Source organism: Pseudophryne corroboree, chromosome 12 (assembly GCF_028390025.1).
Source record: "Pseudophryne corroboree isolate aPseCor3 chromosome 12, aPseCor3.hap2, whole genome shotgun sequence".
Classification (NCBI taxonomy): Eukaryota; Metazoa; Chordata; class Amphibia; order Anura; family Myobatrachidae; genus Pseudophryne; species Pseudophryne corroboree.
Genome location: NC_086455.1, coordinates 22,746,782 through 22,765,738, shown reverse-complemented (window position 1 = coordinate 22,765,738; position 18,957 = coordinate 22,746,782). Strand labels below are relative to the sequence as shown.

The window sequence follows — 18,957 nt, the reverse complement described above, 5'->3', positions numbered from 1 at the left end:
AGGAGCTGCTTCAGATACCTTGGACCCTGGTCATGTAGTGCTTTGAAAGTATACAATAAATGAAAGTCCATTATAAATTATATGTGTCACACGAAATGGTATCTTGTGCACCAGTGTTTAAAAAACTATATATAATACACACACACAATGTGGGAATGCGGCATTCAGGCACTCAGCTGCACTCATGCTGAAGAATATGTAATATTGACCTAAGAAATAGCTGTGTCATCTAGTTATTGAATCCCTGAGTGCCCAAATCCCTTTGCAGGGGTCCCTGGTGAAAACTACTACCACAAACTCTGTGCCTCTATTGTAGATATCTGTCAATGCTAAACTTTTGGTCAGCATCCATAAAGTCATCCACAAAGCCGGCCCTAACCAACTAGATGCCCCAGGCAAGATTTTGACTGGTGCCTCCAGTGCCATTGCTAGTTCCGCCTTTGACCCAGCACCCCTCTCCCAGCAGCACAGATCACAGCAGCAGCCAGCAGCACCCATTACCCTCACCCACAACAATTCTCATCCAGCACCCCTCACCCAGAGATCTAGTCTGAAAGCTAAAAAGCTTTCCTGATCTACCAGGATGGTACACTTGCACATGCCCAAAAAAGGGGGACGTGACATTACAAAATGGGGAGGTGGCCTTGCTGCAAGGGCTGCAGAAACTGTCTTGTCTGAAATCACACATTGGCCCCCAGAGTAATAAATACATTGCAGCCACAGGAAAAAAACACATTGCCCCCACACAGGTACAATGTCAAACACATTGCCGCCACACAGGAAAAAAACACATTGCCCCCACACAGGAAAAATGTCAAACACATTGCTGCCACACAGGAAAAAAACACATTGCCCCCACACAGGTACAATGTCAAACACATTGCCCCCACACAGGAAAAAAAACACATTGCCCCCACACAGGAAAAATGTCAAACACATTGCTGCCACACAGGAAAAAAACACATTGCCTCCACACAGGTACAATGTCAAACACATTGCCGCCACACAGGAAAAAAACACATTGCCCCCACACAGGAAAAATGTCAAAAACATTGCCCTCACACATGTAAAATATCAAAAACATTGCTGCCACTCAGGAAATATATCATATACATTGCCGCCACACAGGAAAAAAACACATTGCCCCCACACAGGAAAAATGAAAAACACATTGCCGCCATACAGGAAATATATCAAACACATTGCTGCCACATAGGAAAAAAACACACTGCCCCCACACAGGAAAAAATGTCACATTGCCGCCATACAGGAAAAATGTCAAACACATTGCCGCTACACAGAATTTTTTTTAAAAAACATTGCCGCCACACAGGGAAAAACAAATTGCCCCCACACAAGAAAAATGACAAACACATTGCTGCAGCACAGGAAAAATATTAAATTAATTTGCTGTGACACAGGGAAAAAAACATGGAGTAAAATAACACATTGCCGCCACACAGAAAAAGAAAGGAATATAACTATATATATATATATATATATATATATATATACAGAACTACTCTAAAGTCTGCCAAGTACTCCAGTGCCAAAATTACAAATCTACATAGGCTTCAACAAAGTATGGGTGTTTCAGGGTGTGTGCACCCCTTTGTCTATATGTACTGTTATTGGTCCTCACGAAGGGGCGCACACACCCTGAAATGTGCATTGACCTGATTTAATAAACATTTATGTATGTTACCAGCCTCATGAGTGCCATACTTTGTTAGAGCCCATATACATACATTATATATATATATATATATATATATATATATATACATATATATATATATATATATATATATATATGTGTATATATATATATTTGCATGGATGCTGGATCACTGCTGACTGTCTAGTGGAAGGTTCCATATCCATTTGAAATGATAAGAATCTTGTATTTGTATCTATATTTTTTCATCTGTAATTGACCCATGAGGTCCCCCCTTTCTTGCATGAAGTTGCTGATTCCATCTTTCATATGAAAGTTTCTCATATTGGAGCTTTATGAAATCTGAATTACTAGATATACGAGGCTGAATTGATGTCTCTATATTCCGCCTCAATGATGCTTTGAAATCCCCGTATGAACCATTTTGGCCAGTGGTCTAGGTTCATTCTTCTTTCTGATAGACACTGCTATCTAAGACGCACCCCTGATGAAGTCTAGTCATTAGACGAAACGCGTTGGTTTACCGTTTTACTTTTGATGTTATCTCCGAATAATATATGAGGAAGAATAAGGACACAGCAGAAAGTTGCCTACATTCTTCTACATCCTATTGACGGATCACTATAGGAGAAACTACATCCTAATGTCTATGTAAAAATGATGGACACATATCATGTTTTTGTTTAATTTTTTAATACATTTTTATGAATGAACAGTCCATTATATGTTTTAAAACCTGTTTAATATTGATTGTGAAACCTTTTAAGGAACATTTTAGCTGTAAGGGTATTTCCAATCCCGGGCGCCATATTTTCCCTTTTTCCATATCCTATTTTCTATGTTCAGTTCCTCCTAACAAGGAACTTAGCGGAATCAGGCAGCCCACCCTAGAGATAATCTAACCTAATCGTTTACTTTGTAACTGAACAGCGCAGGAGGAGAGTTTTTTGCTTGATATATATATATATATATATATATATACACACACACACACACACACACACACACACATATAGTGTACACACCCACACATATATACACATTCTGCAATTGCCTTCAATTACTTAATTTTTTTGTAAACTACTTCTGGCGCTACATCCAGTCCACCCTACACTGTTGCTGCTTTGTGGTGGGGGGTAGGGGGCTGGTGTCTCACTGCCTGGAGTCAACTTCGCAGAAGCCATGGGATGAGGCGCTGCTGCGACTGGGCATATGCAGCAGCACTCTTCCAGGACCAGCGGCCATATTTGTTAGAGGCAGCCTTTCTGCCCCCAATTCCGGAATACCCAAACTGCCCCACCGGCAGCTCTGACTGCACCCGCTCCGGTGCTACAACTGGCAGCTTAGCTCAGATGTGAAAAGCAGAGGCACCCGTTGGTGCCGACCACCCGATGCCCCATGAACCACCACTGTTAGCTGCGCCGGCCCCTAGGTGTAGGCAAATACCCTAGGCAATTGCCTAGTTTGCCAATGCCTAGGGCCGGCTCTGATCATCCATGAATTTGCAACACAAGCTAGATAATCTGTACATTTAGAGCCTAATTCAGACCTGATCGCTAGGCTGCGTTTAGGTACAGCGGGCGATCAGGTCTAAACTGCGCATGTGTATGCACTGCAATGCACAGGCGTGTCACGCGGGTACAAAGCAGATCACCTCTCAGCGATGGGTTTGTGCGAAGAATCCATTCGCACGGGCGTTCGCAAGGAGATTGACAGGAAGAAGGCGTTTGTGGGTGTCAACTGACCGTTATCTGGGAGTGGTTGGCTAAATGCAGGCGTGTTCATGCGTTTGCTGGTAGGGTTCCTGACGTCAATTCCAGTCCCGGACAGGCTGAAGTGATCGCAGCGGCTGAGTAAGTTCTGGGCTGCGCAGAGACTGTACAAAATCTGTTTGTACAGCTCTGCTACACATGCATTCACACACTTGCACAGCCAGAATACACTCCCCTATGGGCGGCGACTATGCGAACGCAGGAAAGCAAAACAAACCCTAGCGAGTGAACAGGTCTGAATTAGACCCTTAGTACCAAGCACTCTGTGGAACTCTGAATAGGGCCCTATGTGCCTTCTTTACAGAATGAAGCAGTGTCTGAAAATAAAAATAATGCTATGTGCAAACAACATCATCAGTATTTAACAATACCCTATGGAGTTGATTCCAATAGGGGTGGTGCCCTTTGATCTGCTTCTGTGACGATGTTGGAACACCAGCAATGGCACTCTATATCACCCCTGAATTACCCCAATTTCTCCCCTAAATAGCCCATATAAGTTCAGCGTCTTCCATGGGGTACATATTAAAATGCATAAATTGAGACTACCATACCGTAAGTATGTGATTTGTGCATACTGTACCTTTCCTATACATCGTGCAGGAATGGAGAGCTTTTCAATCACTCCTAATTGAATTGTCCCTCTATATTCTCCTTTTTAGGGGGAGGGGGTGGGGGGCTTACTGTAACAGGTACTGATTTATTTAGTATTTGTCACCATAATCAATGCAAATGTCAGTGATATTAATTAATCTTAAAGCAATCCCTTTCATTAAATACAGTATGGTGTGACGTTATTGGAGACATTGTACACAAATGGCCATTTATGACATACTGTACTAGTGAGGAGTGGAAATAGAGTGGACTTTAGCTTCACACAGCTCAGTCTACAGTACATTCAGCGACAGTTTACTCTCCGTTTACTGAACTTCACACTAATGTATGGATTTATCTTAAAACACAGAAAGAAGAAAGAAAACCAGAACAAGAATCCAGAAAGAAAACCAAAGCATATTATTGAAAAAAAAACAAAAGAAAAAAAAAATGCAATGATGTAATAAAGCGTGGATAGGAAAAGCGTTGAGAAAGGTAAGTGAGACTCCGACAATCTGCTTCAGCAGAAATAATGGTGGTGTGTCAATAGTTCTATATTTCCAGAATCTTTTATTGCTGGTTTAAACAGAAAAAAAGTTGTTGAAAAATACATTTTGATTATTAAATGAAGTTGTTCATTGTGTAAAACTGTCATATTTGCTGTTCTTGCATTCCCGTGCCAATACATAGACAGAGACGGCAGCTTTGGCACAGATACCTTTATTAACCCCCCTTCCTCCTCTATTTTTTCTGCCCACTGTCTATAAGCTCTTTAAGAGGTGATTTCACTTACAACTCTCACTTACAGTACAACTTACTCACATCCTCCTTAATGAGTTTCTCCTTTTTTTTTTTTGTTCTTCTGGGCTGTGTGGTTCCACAGCAACCTAGGGGGTCATTCAGATCTGATCACTAGGCTGCTAAAATTGTAGCCCTGAGATCAGATCGTCGCCGCCCAAGGGGGAGTGTATGTTCGCCGTGCAAGTGTGCAATCTCGGTAGACAGCTGCAAATCCATTTGCACCTCACTCACCAGTGGCTGGTTTTAACGTGGGTGTGCAGTCTCTGCACAGCCCAGAACTTACTCGTCCAGTGCGATTAGAACAGGCTGATCGGGGCCGGAGCTGACATCACACACCTTCCCTGAAAACGCTTGGGAACGCCTGCGTTTTTCCGAACAATCCCAGAAAACGCACAGCAGCGATCAGTTCTTCATTCGAAATCAGGCTCCATACTTTTTTCCAGTTCATAAGAAATCCCTAGTAGCTCCTAGCCTTAGGTATAAGTAGTCTTGGAAATTGTTCTGATTGTAACGTGCTCCTCTACTGTACATTTCTGATCGTTTCAGCAGGAAGTGTAGTGAATATGCATCAGTCCGGTATATTACTATTATTTAGAAAAGAGATGAATTGCTTATTAGTAATGTCACTGGAGCTACTGTAATAGTACATGCATCGCTATGTAATGTGAGTGATTGTGGACTGATACATATAAATCAAATACAAATAAAACATTGATCACATTTCAAGGGATGAAAATAGGATAGTAACTATAATGAATATTTACCTACTCTCCTGGAAGTTGTCAGAGACTCCTGCATCCCAGGTAAAACTGGCCAGGATGGGGAGATTTTATTGTGAATCATGGGTTTGTATGGAGGGGGTGGGGCTAAAATAATGGACCCGCAATTTGTGACATAGTGTCCAATATGGGGTCGGGGACTACTGACGTGAGAACATCAAACCTTCCCCCCTCCCCCACTCCATGACAGGGGTGGTGCCTGATGTGTATGTTTGCGCATGTGTGCATATAGTAGGGACTATACATTGTACGATGGGTGTGCAATAATTTTCCTGATGTGCAGTGCATTGATAGAGTAGACACATTCTGACTGTGAACTGTAATCTCTGACTAAAGTTCTTGTGGAATGTCAAGGCACAGAACCATATATAAGCAGCACTGCACACTGAAGAAGACAGACTTGTTATGGAGCTCAACAGAGGCCACTGTCGGGCCATGATCTTCTATGGCTACAAGAGTGGTCTGCAACAGCAGGAGAGTTTTGACTGACTGCGAGCTTCTTTTAGAGAGGAAACACCATCCTGAACCACTGTGTTTGAGTGCTTTGCAGAATTTCAGCATAGGAGATGGTCCATGGAAGACAGGGAGCACTGCAGCTGACCTGTGTCCACCATCACCGAGGACAACGTTGCTGCCATGCAGGCCACAGTTGAGGTGGACACCAAAGTGACTATGGCCCAGTTAGAGATATGTATCTTCTCGGGATCCATAGGCTTGATGTTCCATGAAAAGCTTGCCCTGAGCAAGGTTTCTGCATGCTGGGTGCCCCATCAACTGACTCAGGAGCAGAATGAGGCTCAGGTGATTTGGTACTGCAACATGCTGGCCAGCTTCGATGGAAGTCACTCCATCTTTGTCTGGGAGATCATCAGTGGTGATGAATCATGGATCTACAGTTTTGAACCCGAGAACAAACAACAGTCTGATCAGTGGACCCCAGTTGAATGTGCACTTCCACAGAAGTTCCGACATGAGTACAGAGTGGCTAAGCAGATGGTGGCTATTTGTGTGGCCAAGACTGGTCATGCAGCTACCGCACCACACACATGCAGCAGCGCATCGTCACTGGGGACTGGTACACCAACCAATGCCTGCTGTGAGTCCTGGAAGCCATAGCTTATTCCAAGAACTCAAACCCGTGGTGCCCTTCTCCATCATGCATCTTCCATTAAGTCCTCGAAAGTGGTGGTTTTTCTGGCCCATGAGCGCAAGCAGGAGCATGGTCATCCACCGTACAGTCCAGACCTGTCCCCCTTTGACATCTTTGTGTTCCCACAATTCAACCACAAGATGTGTGGGATTTGTTTTGAGTCACCGGAAGTTGCAGTGGAGACCTACATCCAGCATGTAGAAGACATACAGTACATATGGAGCCACGCTAGTCGTGGCTCCATCTGTGACTGGGCACACTCGCCCGGGCGTTCCCGTCCCCCTGAATGGGAGCATCTCTGTGCACTCCCGGTGTGACTAGGCGGATGGATCGACTAGTCACGCCGGGAGTGCTCCTTTGCGATGGAGCCACCTAAGATGAAAGCGGCTCCATCTGTACCTGCTTCGGACTGGTTCAGTTGCTTCACAAAGTGGTTTGAGCACATGCAACTTTGCACAGGCTCCTGTGGTGAATACATTGAAAAAATGGAATGTTCCCTTTATTTGTAAATATAATACTTTTTGTGTATCCGGAAACTTATTGCAACGCTCAGTGCTATGAGGCAGTAATGTTAACCATTGCGCCATTCATACCATTACACCATTCCTAGTGTTAAAAATAAATTAGCAAATGCATTATCTAAAAAAATTTTTTTTTAAATTGGGTTCAAATGTGTAAGGTCTCTCGTTTTAAGAGTAGACAATCACGTTTTTGTGGGAGCTGGAATTTCACCAGTCTGGATTCTGTCCACTTATAATCCTCTCCTCAATGTATTGAACCCGAAAAGAGAAGGACAAAACCTCCAATAGTGTAGCACTATTTATTCACAAAACATCACCATAAAAACACTTAGGGGATATGGATGGTCTCTCACCAAAAGAAGTGGTCTACCAAATGAGTAGACAAAAACAGCAAGGTTAAAGATGGTAACATCAGGCGTCCCCGGAGCCCGCCGTCCAACTTCAAAGGTGATGTCCCAAACATCTCCCCAAAAAGATCAGATCCTCCTTCCAACGCGTTTCGACACTGCTGGTGTCTTTATCAAGGCATAACTTATAACAGACCATGAGTCTTGGTGGAATTGGTTGCCCATGGTCCAACATCTTGATGATACCAGTGGTATTACTTTAAATATAATAGTCATAAAGTAAACAGCCAAGAAAACAATGTGGTAAGCAATATCGTTTTTAAGCTGCACTGTGGCAGAGACCGAAATTAATGATTACATAGTCTTTGTAAAGGGCTGCGTAATATCTGTGTCCTATATAAATAACTCGTAATAAATAAAATAATTCTGATGAGTGGTGATAGCACTAAGAATATTGCTAATCCAGTCCTTATGTCTGAACATACTCCTAAAACATATATAGTAGCCATGAACAAGACATTTTTAGGTTTTGATTGCAGTTTTAAGGTGTGAAACACCCTTTTTGTGGTAGTTAATGATAAATGAAAACAACAGAAACCTAGAAAGCACAATAAGCATATTGTAGGGTTGGTGAAGACATTTTGGGTAATGACTTCCACGGGTAATATATTCCACCAATAAAAGGTACCAGATGAGGCAGCCGTCTTGGGCGCACTACATAGGATTACCTTGAGGAGATGACAAAAAATGGGTGGCTGCAGTGTCCTATGGCTCAGAGTAAAATCCAACCATAACCATCGAGTCCATGTATTTTAAATCCCATGCCAAGGTGAGGCCCTGTACCGCACCAACCTCTGTGTCCTGCGCCCAGTGCCATGCAGCCCCTGTTCAAAAAAGTACAATAGAAAGGAAGTTACAGGGCATGAAAAATGATTGAAAATATTCATATACTGTATTAATTGATCTCAGTTACTGTTGTGGTTAAAAAGGGGGGAAGATCCTGGAACTGTATGGTCTACAGTCCTGAAGGGTTCCTGACCAACAAGATAAGTTATCAAAACCCGGTTTTATATTTGTTGACAGGATAGCATGTCAGATATCCTAGTTGGTTGGGGTTGGTGTTTAGAAGTCTTGATTGGGAGTAAGGTGGCTGTGGTAGTTTGATGGCACTTGGTTACCTGAATTGTCCCTGCCTTGAGATTATGATAACAATAAACCAAAGGATGTGGTCAAATTCTCTCCACTGCTTGGAGTTGTGTTTAAGATCATCTAGCCTGTCTAAGATCAACTAATTACCATTTAGAGTCACTTCAACGGGATCCGGTCAGAATCACGATGGTCAGGATCCCAGCAGTCTAAATACAGATCCCAACTTACAAAGAAAATAGTGAACCACTGCGCCCTGTGCGGCAGCAGTTGAGGTCGACTCTAGGTGTCACTCAACACCCCAAATCCAAGATGAGAACCAAAAAGTGAGTGTTTCCTCAACTGTGCACTGCTTAATATATACAATAAATCTACGTAATAATGGAAAGTCAATATACGTGCAAATTTCCTTATCTGTTGGATAAAGACTAGCAAATACTGTGAAAAGACTTCCCACATATTGGCACCTTTAGTACATTGACTATACAGTATATTTACATCTTCACGTATATTGACTTTCCATTATTATGTAGATTTATTGTATATATTAAGCAGTGCGCAGTTGAGGAAACACTCACTTTTTGGTTCTTATCTAAATACAGATCCCAACATTGGGGGTCATTCTGACCCAATCGCACGCTGTAGTTTATCGCAGCCATCCGAACAGCTCAGAACTGCGCATGCGCGGGCGCCGCAGTGCACCGGCGCATGCCAGATGGCCGAAGGCCGTCGGCCCGCTATGATCGCCTCTGCCTGATTGACAGGCAGAGACGGTCGCTGGGCGGGGAGGGGTGGGGCATTTGGCCTCCGTTTCGTAGGTGCGGTCCGGACAACGCAGCCAACGAACGGGGGCTGGCCGCAGCGGCTGCGTGATGTCACATGCAGCTGCTGCGGGCTGGAGAGCGCTGAGTAGCTCCCGGCCAGCACGCTAAAGCTGCGCTGGTCGGGAGCTACTCTTCAAGTGCAAAGGCATCGCCGCTGTGCGATGCCTTTGTACTTCTGCGGGGGGAGTCGGCACTGACATGCGGGAGGGACTAGCCCTGTGCTGGGCATCCCCCCTCATGTCAGTGTGAATGATCGTAGCTGTGCTAAATTTAGCACAGCTACGATAATCTCGGAATGACCCCCATTGAGCGGAATCCTGCACTGGCATCCCGACACCAGGGAGAACACTGCCAGGGCAGCCAAGAGGTAAGCTGTGGGTGGGGGAGGTTAGGAATAGGTTGCTGGGGAAGGGTTAGGGTTAGGCTGCAGGGAGGGGGGTTAGTTTAGGCAACCCCGGGGAGGGTTAGGGTTAGACTGTGTAAAGGGAGGGTTAGGTGGGGACTGGGGGAAGGTAAGTATACTTACCTTCCCCCTGTTGGGATTCTCACTATCAGGATGCTGCTGTTGGTTTTCTGACAGCCGGCATTCCGAACCCAACCCACGTCAACAGCATTTGTTTCTTCAGTGCAGGTAAAGATAGATAATATTTTTTGACTTAAAAACTGAATATTTAGTTCACTTATATTATGTATGAAATATATTAACCTTTTTTTTTTCTGTTTTTTTGCAGTGGTCCTGATAAGATGCCGAGAAAGCCAACATATATATTTTTCTTCATTACATTGTTTTCCTGTTTTCTTTTGGGAATTATCATCACAATCACCATAAAGTTTCCCTACTTGCTCATTCCTGGTACTGAAGTGAAAAGTGCGTAACCTATTTTCAATGCTTACCCTCCAGAGTCCCACATCGGCAGCATCAGCGCTGCAAAAATCACCAGGAAAATGGTGCGGCTGCTATTTTCTTGGATTTTCACGCATACGCAGTAAGGAAATCACTGAGAAAATGGCTGCTGCACCATTTTCCCAGAGAACTGCGCATGCGCACTATACTCTGGCACAGTGCTGGCGTCTGCTAGCGACCCTAGTGCCCAGAGCTACAGCTCTGCCGGCTAGAGAAGAGGGGACCCAGACGGTCCTGCACATGGCCTCCTCTTTCCTAGATACACCTGTGACTGTAAATCTTGTGGCTACCAACAGTATTACGTATGCCCTTATTTATCAATGAGTGATAAATGTCATTGTGAGTGATAAATTGCCCCAGCCAATCTGCTCCTAACTGTCTTTTTTCAAACCCAACCTGTGACATGGAAGTTAGGAGCTGATTGGCTGGTGCAATATATCACTCACAGTGAAATTTATCACTCATTGATAAATAAGGGCATAAATCTGGCTAGCGTGCAATCTGATCAATACAAATGATGCCAATGATTGATGATTTAAAAATTAAAAGCTACTTAAATGGACTGTATAGAACTGAATGATTTGCCTGCAGTCCCGTAGAAAATGGAAATTAACTGGCTGTGGTAGATTCTAACAGGGAAAAGAACTACCATTAGACTCTATATGTAACTAGCTCCTTTGATCAGTAGACTTTCAGGCTACTAGGAGGTAGTTTTTCTTTTGTCTTCAAGTTTGAGGTGTACAAGTTATAAGAACTGTAGGCAGTGAACCATAAAACATAGGAGTAACCGTATACAGAGTGGATCTTGTTGGACATGTGGGTACAGGTAGTGGTTTGGCATACGTAATGTACACACTACCTAGATTTTACCCAAGGATAATTCCAGTGTAGTTTAACCAAGTAGGTTTACTGAGCAAGTAATAGTAGAGCCGTACTCACTGTTGCACAAGCTGAAGAGCATTTCAGTGCATGTGGATCCAACTCTTAAGGTGCATACACACGTTGCGATGTAACCTTACGATTTTGACTATATAGTCAAAATCGTAAGGAAAGTTAGTGCAAATAGCACCATGTGTACACAGCTTGCGATAGCGATGCACACTCCTGTGGGGTCGGTATCGCAAGATACGATAGACTGTGCAGGCAAGTCAATCTTGACTATATTGTGTGTACAATCTAGTACATAGTATAGTCAGAATTGGCACTTACTGTAGTCAATATCTCACATACTGTAGTCAAAATCTCAAGTAAAGATAGTCACTATCGGTGGTTCATGGCTCTGGGGAGTTCCAGGGAAATTGCAAAGTCAAAATGTGTGTATGCACCTTTTAGCCTTGAAAAGTGATACATTTCACAGTAATAAAGCACCAGCCAATCAGCTCCTAACTGCCATGTCACAGGCTGGGTTTGAAAAATGACAGTTAGGAGCTGATTGGTTGGTACTTTATCACCGTGCAATTTATTACTTTTCAAAACTTAGTACATCTGGCCCTCTTGGGGGCTTCCTCACTTCTAAAATAAGCCACAGTCTGTCGATCGTAAATTTATGTCACATTTGTTTCTTTTTTTCAGATCTCAATGAAATATTGAACGCTCAAAATCACCGTAAACACATCTTAAAGACAGAATGTGCACAACATAACCTTAGTAAACCACTGTATAAGATCAAGGCTGCTGTTGCCAAACAGCTGTATGTGGAAGAACACCATAAGCTAATATATTGTGAGGTGCCAAAAGTAGGCTGTTCCAACTGGAAGAGGATTCTGTTTCTTCTAAATATAAACCTCAACGTAGATGCAGAGTATATTGACCATGAAGCAGTCCATGAAAATGCACTGTTTAAGAGACTGATTGACTACCCCCCTGATCAGCAAAGCATACTGCTTGAAACATATACTAAAGTGTTGTTTACTCGCGATCCGCTACAAAGACTCGTTTCAGCCTATAGAGATAAATTTCTTCATTATGGTGGATACTACTATGGAACACAAATTGCCAACGTCATCAAATCACAGTACAGAAAAAACAATAAGTCATCAGAATCTGTATCTTTCCAGGAGTTTGTTAATTTTATCATTGATCGGAACGCAGAAAAACTAGATACACATTGGAGACCTATGCACTATCTTTGTGATCCGTGCAACGTCAATTACAGCATACTAGGCAAGTTTGAAACACTGAAAGTGGATTCTGACTATGTTCTGAAAGTAGTTGGTGCACCACCATTCCTCAAATACCCAGACATCAAGAAGTACAATGAATCAAGAACAGATTCTAAGATAAGTGCTAAATATTTTGCCCAGCTACCCGGCAGTTTACTACAGAAGTTGCTGAAGATATATAAACTGGATTTCACGCTTTTTGGATATAGATAAATACTGTAGCTGGTTGCTAAGAGGAAAGAATTATAACGGGGCATCTATAGTGTACTGAATTTTAGGACAGTTTTAATACTTACGATTAGATTGCTATTGTCATTGTACATACTTGTGGATTGATTCACCCACAAATCCATAATGGTTTAACCAAGGCACATAGGGTCTATTCTTAAAGCAGTGAAAAGTGTATAGAAGTGAGCCAGTGGAGATGTTGACCATAGCAACCAATCAGTGTTGAGGTAACATTTATAGAATGCATTCTATATAATTATACGAAGCAGCTGATTGGTTGCCATGGGCAACTTCTCCACTGGCTCACTTCTCTACACTTTTCACTGGTTCATAAATAGACCCCATAATCTCTCCTACTATCAGTTTTATCCATGATTCTTATTTGATGAAGAAAAATTATGGAACAAACTGTTTATACTTTTTCTTATTGATTATATATAAGAGTTACTACACAGACCGCCAAATAAAGCATGCGGTACTGATATATTATTAGAATGAATGCTATTATATGAAAGATCAATATACAGTACATAATATAAACCAATGGGCAAAAACAGTGAAAACAAAGAATGCATACTGAGGGAGGTAGTGATGAGGAGGGGACTTGATCAAAATCACAGAAGAATATAACATCAAATTAAGGTGATGAGCCCATAAATTCTCAGAATTTATCGTTCCCTAAATGCCATTCAAGAAAGTCATTCTTCTGTCAACGTGAGCAGACTAAAGGTGCGTACGCACTAGGACGATATCGACACAATGGCCCCATTCTGCTGGCATAGTCAACTTTGTATGCACTTGCCGATGCTGGCACCCCCGCTGGGTCCCGTCACTAATGACATCTCATCGTTTGCGAGTTGTCTAGTGTGTACCCACCATAACTCCCAAATTGAAACAAAATATTATATAGTATGTGCATAGACCTGCTTGACTATAACATGGTTGTGGTTGGTTGGTTGGTTGGTTGGTTGGTTGGTTGGTTGGTTGGTTGGACCATGGAGACAGTGTAAGGACTAATCCGGGTGATTTGGAAGTGATTGATCGACAAGAAAAGTGTTATACTGAAAGGACAGGAAGCCTAAGGGTTATTTATAAACTGTGTTTGCCATTTGTTTATATTATCGGCGGTATGTAATGTGGGCCAAGTGAAAGTCCATGCGTTGTAAGTGATTGCCCCTCAAATAAGTGGAGCTAATAATCCAAATGGAGCTCACTGTGCATGTGATTAGCCAAACAAAAAAAAATGCTCAGAAGATTAAATCAGGGGCCTTTGGAGAGGATGGACCATTACTGAATGGGACCTTTTCACATCCGGGCCTAATGCTGTTAGATTTATTGAGTAATTACTCTATTGTCTCTGTTTTGTGGTAAGGAAATTAGACTGTAAACTCCACTATGCCATACACCAGACCAACTTTTATCCTACTGTCCAACTAGTTGGTTGGTTGGAATGAAAATCTGTTAATGGATGGGAGCAAATGACATTCAGCAAAATGCGTTGGGTGTTTGAAATCTGTGTCCACATTACTGTTCTGTCTAGGATGTACAAAAAGTGGCAACGGCCCATCAAGCAGAAAAATCTCCGGCTATTTGGTGCACATATATTAATTGTGATTTGTACTGTAAAAAGGTTTTATATGGAACTATTGTTTTAATAAATTTGGTAATATTTTTATTTTATGTCAAAATGTGTCAATATCGGGTACATTTCAATTAATGGTTTATCAACTTTCATGAGATGAAAACATCACCTGTAAGCTAGACCAGATATGTGACAAACTAGGAGCTAATCATCACACTGTTACACATGGGTGGTCATTCCGAGTTGATCACAGCCAGCAACTTTTTGCTGCGGCTGCGATCAATAGTCCACGCCTATGGGGGGAGTGCATTTTAGCTTAGCAGGGCTGCGATCGCTTCTGCTGCCCTGCTAAGCTAAAAAGCAATTCAAGCAAAACAAGACTAGGGCTGGACATACTTACCCTGTGCGATGGATCCAGCGATGATGGGCCCGGCTTTGACGTCACTCCTCCGCCCTCCGTTGTCCTAGACACGCCTGCGTTATACTCACCACTCCCCGAAAACGGTCTCCAACGGTCCGGATCCGCCCATCCACGCCTCCTTCCTGTCAATCTTCTTAGCGGCCACCGCTGCGAACGCTTTGTTCTCTAGACGCGGCGTAAACTGGCGACCCCTGTCGCCGGGCAATGTCGCGCACGCACATAGCGGCCGGCGTGCATGCGCATTCCGCACCCATTCGCACCGCAGCGAAAAACTGCTGTGTGCAAACGGGTCGGAATGACCCCCATTGTTAGATAGAACTCTCGCTGGTGGCTTCTCTTCTAAAGGTGCAGCTAATATTTATGATATATTATATATATATTATTACTGTTGGTAGAATATATTTTAATAGAAGCGTGGGGAAAGGAATACTGTACATTTGTGTTGGTATATATATATATATATATATATATATATATATATCCACATCCACCTATTATGATTGTACATACACCAATAAATTACACGTGTAGCAACATCCATGTGCAGTGAGTGAGGGTCGCAATTACAGATTGCATGGTTGGTGAATAGGCTGTTTTCACAACAACAAACTTCCCAAAGGTGCAAACCTACATTGCAGGAAGTCAAATTGCGAGAAAGCACTCACCCTTTTGTTTCAAAAAATGTGAAAACTGACTTAGATTCAAGATGGCCGGTTTCAAGATGGCGCCCATGTTCGGTACATACCCTAAAAGATAGCCCACCTCACCCACACCTTACTGGAGTATTCAGTTTTCGCATTTCCTGCACAGTTTTTGAAACAAAAGGGTGTACTACGACTTTTGAATCACCCTGTATATATATATATATATATATATATATATATACATACATACACTGCTCAAAAAAATAAAGGGAACACTAAAATAACACATCCCAGATCTGAATAAATGAAATATTCTTATTAAATACTTTGTTCTTTGTTCTTTACATAGTTGAATGTGCTGACAACAAAATCACACAAAAATTATCAATGGAAATCAAATTTATTAACCCATTGAGGTCTTGATTTTGAGTCACCCTCAAAATTAAAGTGGAAAAACACTACAGGCTGATCCAACTTTGATGTAAATGTCCTTAAAACAAGTCAAAATGAGGCTCAGTAGTGTGTGTGGCCTCCACATGCCTGTATGACCTCCCTACAACACCTGGGCATGCTCCTGATGAGGTGGCGGATGGTCTCCTGAGGGATCTCCTCCCAGACCTGGACTAAAGCATCCGCCAACTCCTGGACAGTCTGTGTGCAACGTGGCGTTGGTGGATGGATGTCCCAGATGTGCTCAATTGGATTCAGGTCTGGGGAACGGGCGGGCCAGTCCATAGCATCAATGCCTTCGTCTTGCAGGAACTGCTGACACACTCCAGCCACATGAGGTCTAGCATTGTCTTGCATTAGGAGGAACCCAGGGCCAACCGCACCAGCATATGGTCTCACAAGGGGTTTGAGGATCTCATCTCGGTACCTAATGGCAGTCAGGCTACCTCTGGCGAGCACATGGAGAGCTGTGCGGCCCCCCAAAGAAATGCCACCCCACACCATTACTGACCCACTGCCAAACCAGTCATGCTGGAGGATGTTGCAGGCAGCAGAACGTTCTCCTTGGGGGTGTAGTATGGTATGCCAGCGGTCGGGCTCCCGGCGACCAGCATACCGGTGCCGGGAGCCCGACCGCCGGCATACCGACAGTGTGGCGAGCGCAAATGAGCCCCTTGCGGGCTTGCTGCGCTTGCCACGCTGCGGGCAGGGTGGCGCGCTACGCGCGCCACGCTATTTTATTCTCCCTCCAGGGGGGTCGTGGACCCCCACAAGGGAGTATAAGTGTTGGTATGCCGGCTTTCGGGATTCCGGCGCCGGTATACTGTGCGCCGGGATCCCAAGAGCCGGCATACTGAAGACCACCCCTCCTTGGCGTCTCCAGACTCTCTCACGTCTGTCACATGTGCTCAGTGAGAACCTGCTTTCATCTGTGAAGAGCACAAGGCGCCAGTGGCGAATTTGCCAATCATGGTGTTCTCTGGCAAATGCCAAACGTCCTGCACGGTGTTGGGCTGTAAGCACAACCCCCACCAGTGGACGAAGGGCCCTCATACCACCCTCATGGAATCTGTTTCTGATCGTTTAAGCAGACACATGCACATTTGTGGCTTGCTGGAGGTCATTTTGCAGGGCTCTGGCAGTGCTCCTCCTGTTCCTCCTTGCACAAAGGCGGAGGTAGCGGTCCTGCTGCTGGGTTGTTGCCCTCATACGGCCTCCTCCACGTCTCCTGATGTACTGGCCTGTCTCCTGGTAGCGCCTCCATGCTCTGGACACTACGCTGACAGACACAGCAAACCTTCTTGCCACAGCTCGCATTGATGTGCCATCCTGGATGAGCTGCACTACCTGAGCCACTTGTGTGGGCTGTAGGCTCCGTCTCATGCTACCACTAGAGTGAAAGCACCGCCAGCTTTCAAAAGTGAACAAAACATCAGCCAGAAAGCATAGGAGCTGAGAAGAGGTCTGTGGTCACCACCTGCAGAACAACTCCTTTATTGGGGGTGTCTTGCTAATTGCCTATAATTCCCACCTGTTGTCTATTCCATTTGCACAACAGCATGTGAAATTGATTGTCAATCAGTGCTGCTTCCTAAGTGGACAGTTTGATTTCACAGAAGTGTGATTGACTTGGAGGTACATTGTGTTGTTTAAGTGTTCCCTTTATTTTTTTGAGCAGTATATATATATATATATATATATATACTGTACCCATAAACTGTAAATGAGATGTGAGATGAGAAACTTTCAGTCATGCTGATGTAGAGCTGACATGCACCTGACATTGGGAATAACGTGTCTGTGTATACAGTATAATATAATAATGATGTGTGATATTGCAGCAAAAGCCTGGTACACATTCTTGCGCAGGCAGCTCATGGGAATGGCTGGAGGACCACAATAGCCAGCACACCCAGCCTCGTGAGCACGGACCATGGGTGCGCTGTTGCACAGCACATCTCCGCAGCTCTCCCGTCTGCTCACCCCCCTGTACATACACCCGGGGGCCCTGGGGCCATCGGACATCGTATCTTAGCGGTCACATCCCTGGCTCAAAACTGAGGCCATGAGAACTCCAGCAGCTTCCACCAGCCCGCTCAGACGGCCGGGTTCATCCATACAGTCGCTCAGCTCAGAGGTGCATCCCATTTTGTCCATCGGAAGCGTGCCACCTGTCACAACATCCACCAGCACCACAACCAGAGCTTCTCTCCGTAGTCTAGGACACCTGTCATGGGAGGCTGCTGATGATATCAAGGTCAGGCCTGTCCGCCATGTTGGTTGGGGAAGGAAGTGGGGAGCTACTGTCTGTGTAAGGACAATTGGCCAATAACCGTCTCTGCACCCCCTGAAATCCTGCTTCCCGGGAACATGTGCCCCTAGCCTCCCACCCTAGTTGCGTCCCTGGGGAAAGCCATATGTTCTGTAACTGTGCTCCAATCAAGCTGTCTATTCAAACCACCCAATAATAGCATCTAGGAGTAGAACACATACCCTGGGATGTCACCTTTGCATGTGTGAAAATTACAGGTTTTAAAATAGGGAGCACGTTACTTTTTTTTAGGAAGCTTCATGAGAAGTGATCCAAGAAATTTGTTGTGGTTGGATTGTCAGAAAAGGAGAACTTGGCTCAATTCCTGCTATCTGATCTCCATTAGTAGAAAACCCAGAATTGGTAATTCCAGTGTGCCTACAAGAGTGGTGTGCCTTGATGCCAGGTCCTACAATGTCGGTAGAAGGTGTAGTGGTCAAAGTGGCCAAATAAAATCAGCAAAACTTCTCAAGCCCCCACACTTACACACACACACACACACACACACACACACACACACACACACACACACACACACACTCTCTCTCTCTCTCTCTCTCTCTCTCTCTCTCTCTCTCTCTGCAGGGTGGTGAAAGGTGCCCTAAGAGAACTAACAGCATACATTATTTGAAATCTACTAAAT

At 44.0% G+C, this 18,957-nt stretch overlaps 1 protein-coding gene across 1 annotated transcript; it reads left to right on the top strand.

Annotated features, from left to right (window-relative positions):
- The first annotated feature begins 4,311 nt into the window (after positions 1 to 4,311).
- Positions 4,312 to 14,581, top strand: LOC134981322 (carbohydrate sulfotransferase 8-like). The gene is made up of 3 exons (XM_063948664.1): positions 4,312 to 4,539; positions 10,344 to 10,480; positions 12,089 to 14,581. The coding sequence occupies exons 2-3, from the start codon at positions 10,357 to 10,359 to the stop codon at positions 12,889 to 12,891; spliced, it is 927 nt and encodes a 308-aa protein (XP_063804734.1). The 5' UTR covers positions 4,312 to 4,539; positions 10,344 to 10,356; the 3' UTR covers positions 12,892 to 14,581.
- The last annotated feature ends 4,376 nt before the right edge of the window (positions 14,582 to 18,957 follow it).